Source organism: Limulus polyphemus, unplaced genomic scaffold (assembly GCF_000517525.1).
Source record: "Limulus polyphemus unplaced genomic scaffold, Limulus_polyphemus-2.1.2 Scaffold5631, whole genome shotgun sequence".
NCBI lineage: Eukaryota > Metazoa > Arthropoda > Merostomata > Xiphosura > Limulidae > Limulus > Limulus polyphemus.
The window spans coordinates 25,681-31,303 of NW_013671241.1; the positions used below are offsets into that span (position 1 = coordinate 25,681).

The window sequence follows — 5,623 nt, forward strand, 5'->3', positions numbered from 1 at the left end:
GTTAATTAACAAACAGAGACGTAACAATATGAATGATAAATGCTGGCTTTGAAGGTGTTTTTATTTAATAGTTTTAGTTTAAAGGATGGGACAGCCTAGATAGATCAATAAGTCCCTAAACATTGTTATTTCTGGGGTATTGAATTAAGCACACATGTATGTAATAACCTCTATGAATATACTTATTAATGTCTTATTTTTAGTTATTGCATTTGAAAATTTATTTCACCTTTATTTTTCTTGGCTTCATCTTAGCCAGAAGGGGGAAATACAAGTATTGTATCATTAAACTTTGGCTAATTTCAGATATAAGCTCTCCTATCATCATAAATTTAACTCTGACCCACTGTTGTATCATCAGTCCAGGGTCCACCCCCCTCCCCCCAATTGTCATAAGCTTAACTCTCTCATCCACTGTTGTATCATCAGTCCAGTGTCTCCCCCCCCCCACCCCATAATATTATCAAAAATCTATAATTACTTGTGTCTAGGATCAATTATTAATATGTAATAGTAAATGCAAACATAAATGACGAAATAATTGAACTATATCAGACAGACTAACATCAAAAATTGTAATTTATTTATTTTTTCTCCATAGGCCCTTTGTTGCAGAATTTTTTTATTATTTTACTTAGCATTTCTCAAACTGGGGTTCCAACCCAAAAGGAGGTTGTAAGGCTATTGTAGGAGTGTTGCTGGATCATAAAAAAAATATTATGGTAATTTTGTATGTGGGTGGGTGGGTTTGGCACAGCCCAAAATATTTTCAGGGGGGAAGGGGTAGCAAAAAAGAGCTTGAGAACCCCTAACTTTAGTTATTAACTTTTTAGTAGCAAAATTTAGCATTTTTGATCTTCTTACCAGAGTTTTGACCTGACCTTTTCCCCTCTGGTCATCAGGGTTACAAGTTAACACACACCCATGATGATGTAATACTTCCACAGATTTAAAGAACTGTGATCTCTGGCTTTCTTTCTTTCTTTTTCCACCACAAATAAAGAAGATTCATAATATAACATTTATCTTTTGACAATTATATAAATATTTAAAAGATTTTTCTGTATGAACATTCCCAACCCTCTACCCTTTCCCCCCTTTTAACATCAAGACAAATATGGAAAACTTTTGTGACTATGGTGTTTAGTCCGAGATATATCAAAAATGGAACCTTGAACTGTTACAGATTACACTTTGCAAGCATTGTTACACATGTTTTTAATCAACAACTGAAGACTCATAGTTGAAGTTTATGTAGCCCCCCCCCCCAAAAAAAAAGCCTTGGTTTGGAGACAAAATATTGAGACTAACATTATACTCTGTAAGCCTTCTTAACTTACTAAACAGCCAACAGTCTAGGTTTTATTAATAAATACAAAAATCAGTGATGTTGGCTGAACAAATCATATTTTCATGAAAGCTAAGTAGTAAAGGTTTATTGATTTTGAGCTACTGAAACAAAACATAAATATGCATGAATTGTGTCCAAAAACATTACTTACAGTAAAGGTATTCAGCTGATGTAACTATACATCGTAATTATTGTAAAACATAAGAACCATATATTAAATCAGCTGTATTCGTTACTGAGTCCATCTTTGGTTTTCAATTCAGGATAGTCCGATTTCTTCAGAATTTAACATAACAAAATTTAAGGACAACAAGGGGACTCTTGGTCCATCTAGACAATTCCATCCACTAAATTAAACTTAAAAAAAAGAAAAACAACCCAAAGCCAACCCTTATCATTCAAATACTTACCCAAGCCTTCCTTAACATTTACTGTATCCACCACATTTAAAGGCAATCCATCCAAAAAGCCAACTACCTCATTTAGAGAAATAAAACTGTCTTAGATGAAGATGACTCCTACCCTGCCAAAATTTGTATTTGTGTCCCATAGTCCTACCATTCTCACCATTAAGTATGGAAAAATATAACTTAGTTTTTAAATGTTTTAGTGTATCTAAATAAGTAATATGTAATAACGTTTCAAACTCAGCTTCTTACAGACTCCAGTGATCCAATGGATCTGAAAAAGTCAACGGCATAAATTAAGGAAACCCTCTCAATATTAGAACTGTACAAACTTGTGCAAAGATATGCTACGGTAAGAGTTTCATATGGCACCCCCCACTCAATTTAAAAATAATTCATCAAAGTAATATTTATGTATTAATAAATCATATTAATAGTATGATCTGATAATTTTAATACATTATTATACCACTTACTTCATTAATTAGATGTACAATCTTCTTGGGGATAAACTTTATAAATGTCTTGTATAAAGGCATCAAAAAGGCTACTTTTATCAGAATATAATGTTCCCCACATGTATTCACACACATGCTTGTCAAAGCCATGCCCCAATTTTTCTAATACGCCCCTTAAAATAAACCCTTTTCAGAATCTTTTTTATCCAGGCAATTCTACAATTTTTGGGTGGGGGTGCCATATGGAACTCTTTCCTATGCTCCTAATGCTTGAAATAGTACACTAAATTTTAAAAAATGTATTGAGGAACTATGTGAATAAAAAAAACCAGTACGTGTTGAATGTTGTACATTCAAATTTACAGGTACTGTAAAATCTGCTATTGAAGATGCACAACATGGAAAATTTGGTCATTAAATTTTGAGAAACCCAAACATCTCGTATAAATACAAAGCAGGTACCTCATATTGCACCTCTTCTATCTTGATCTTACTGCTCTTGCATCAAAAAATTTCATTTACAATTATTGTATTAAAAGTTTCATTTATAGAGAAAGGAGGGGTGAAGGGATTGTTACCATGTTCTTGTAAGAAATATTTGTACTATCTCAAAATGGTAAAAAAAAATTCAAAACAAACAGCTCACACTTGTTAATAAACAGATTTCACATTACCAATGAAGAATATGTTTATTGGTTAGTTAAGCCTAGTTTTCAATATTTATGACGACTTTTCTCAGTTTCTGCAATGGTTTTATATTATCCATATATTACAAGTTTTTATAAAAAGAAAGTCGTGCAATTATCGATCGCGTAATCATGATGTAAGTTTGGAAAAATTTTCCAAAGAATGCCAGGTGTAGCTAATATCTTCCATCTTCTATAACAGTAAGAAGAAACACGAATTCATCTTTGTTCCATTTCAGTACCATGTTTCAGATCAAGGTGGTGGGTGCTTGGGAGAGTCAGGTGTATTTTTTATAATAATATTGCAGTACACGGCATGCAGTTAATAGTAACAAATAAAATAGAACTAAGAGTCTAATCTTTCCGTCACCCACTACAAAAATTAAATACATAATAACTGAAATCGGTCTAATTGTCTTTGCCTATAGGGCACCTGAGTCGGCATTGGATAACCAGCGGATGATATCCCCGCTGTTTAATTGTTTCTTCTTGTATTTTATGGTTTTTTTTTACCGCCTATCGAAGTCTCGTACCAATCAATTAAACTTAGTTTGGCCGAGTGAGTTTATGATTGACTGACATACCAACGTTCGCAAGGGAGGTGGAGCTTAACTAAGTATTAAACGACAGGTCACGTGAGTTACACACCCGTGTTATATTCGTTGTTTGCTGTACAACGCCTAAGAGCGATCAGTCCAACGCAATAGTACGTCAAAGCCTATGGGAATTTGCATAAACTCTGGATTGTGATACTTATTAAAACATTAGAGTTTAATTTTTTATATGGAAGTAAAACTGATAGGACAAAATGGCATCAGTAAGCCCTCTTGTTAATACACCATCATCGGCCGGTAAGTGTTAATGTTAGGATCTGAAAGTTCAAATGTCCTCACGTGCTTGACGATACTGTAGTTCCAGCAATAGTTCTTTTTAGTGCTGTCGTGTTGATGTCTGTCTTTGGAAGTTTGGGGGTGGGTGGTGAAAACCTGTCTTTTATCATTGTCTCTAATGTGACATAGTATTACTTCTAAACTTTTTGGAATCGTTTCCATGTATATTCATTATAAATATTTATTTCTGTTAAAATGTTATTCAGATTGTGGTATGTTCCTTAACGCTTATCGAATACATCTTAAAGCATGCTTTAAAAATAAGTTTCGTGTTCTTGTTGGGAACTTCTGGAAATGTTAAGCTAAATCATGTGTCAACAAAAATGTTTGAGAAATGACGGCGATTTTGGAATAACTAATAAAAAGATCGAAAAGACCAAAATGAAAAAAAACAAAAAAAAACGTATCAGTATACTACCTCGAGGAACAGTGTAGGCAATTACACAACTACAAGTGGATCTGTCGAATTACTGGTGGTGAGCAGTTATTACACAACCTCAAGTAGGTGAACAATTATGATGTACAGGAACGTCGAGAGCCAACACGGGCTCCCTTTCTCTCTCTTTTAACATTGTTACGACAGTGGAAGACGCTGGGAGCATGCGCGCTGGAGTTTCTAGAAGGATCGTGAATTAGCGGGCAACCTCACGAATGTCCCAGCGTTTGCTAGACGCCCTCTTTTTTAGTATATAAGCCGGAGATAGATTGAAGAGAGGTAATTGAGTCAAGCGAGCAGTATGCACCAACTTTAAACTTTACTTTTATAAACACACGCTATAATTCACAGCGATTCACACACTTTACTTAAACTGTGGAAATTAAGTGTAATACAAAGTTTGTAACGAGAAAGAATAAACTAGTTTTAATTAAGAAAGGACTTGTATCGCTGAAGTTTCTCGGAAGGAATTTTTACGCCCCCTCTACTATGCAGGATGCAATGGCCAGAGCTCTTGAATTTGAATCCTATGTTAAGTCCAGCACAGAGGTACCAAGGTTGGTACAGTCATCGGGATTCAAGGGCAGCTTTCAGAGAGGTTTGAGGGACTTTGCTGGCACTGTAACAAACCTGGGCACAAGAGAGCTCAATGCCGGCAAATTCAACACAGGGAAGATGCCACGGCAGGAAAGGCTGCTACCCAGAAAGGTTGTTGGAACTGTGGAGAGCAAGGACATATGAGAAGCCAGTGTAAGAAGAATACTACCAATAAGTCAGCCTCGGGGAAACCAGTAGTGGTTGGTGTTGAGGAATGCCCAACAACCCCCATTGTGAAAGTCCCAACAGTTAGGTGTAAATTGCCAAGCACACATAGTGTTTACGTGACAGGAAAGCTGGATGGCCAAAAGTGCAACTTTGTTATAGATTCTGCATCTCGGCAAACCCTTGTGAGTATCAAGGTGCTAGATCACAAAGGGTTACCAAAAGCCATACAGAAGCTTTGTGGTGTGACAGGACATTGTGCAAGGTTGTGGACACCAGTGTGGGTAACTATTGAGCTCATGGGTATGAAGGACAGACACAAAGTATACTTTGTTAACATTGAAGACCCATGCATATTAGGGTTGGACTACTTACTACCGAGGAAGTGTGTAGTTAACTTCGACAAAATGACGTTTGGGAACAACAAAGGCCAAATTCCGGTAAGTGTTAAAAGAGAGGTTGAGCTAAACAGACGTCATCAAGCTGAAGTCAAAGTGACTAAAAGAGTTGATGATGATGGAGTGGAACCAGGTATAGATATTAAATCGGAGCAAGAACAAGATTTGAAGCCAATGATTGATTTTCCACAAGCAAGTGTTTTGCGCCCTGCTTGGGAGAAGGTGTCTAGCTTAA

The 5,623-nt window shown here is 35.9% G+C and overlaps 1 protein-coding gene across 3 annotated transcripts in view; it reads left to right on the forward strand.

Moving 5' to 3' along the window:
- LOC106472809 (cytochrome b561-like) overlaps positions 1 to 5,623 on the forward strand; it is a 39,064-nt gene that overhangs the window by 9,980 nt on the left and 23,461 nt on the right. Inside the window, exon 1 of one of the 3 annotated variants that reach the window (XM_013933475.2) lies at positions 3,281 to 3,753. The exons of the other annotated variants lie outside the window; for them this stretch is intronic. Within the exon in view, the coding sequence (XP_013788929.1) occupies positions 3,711 to 3,753 (43 nt within the window). The 5' untranslated portion in view covers positions 3,281 to 3,710. Of the gene's footprint in view, positions 1 to 3,280; positions 3,754 to 5,623 lie in introns of those variants that run through there. 3 annotated transcript variants of the gene reach the window in all.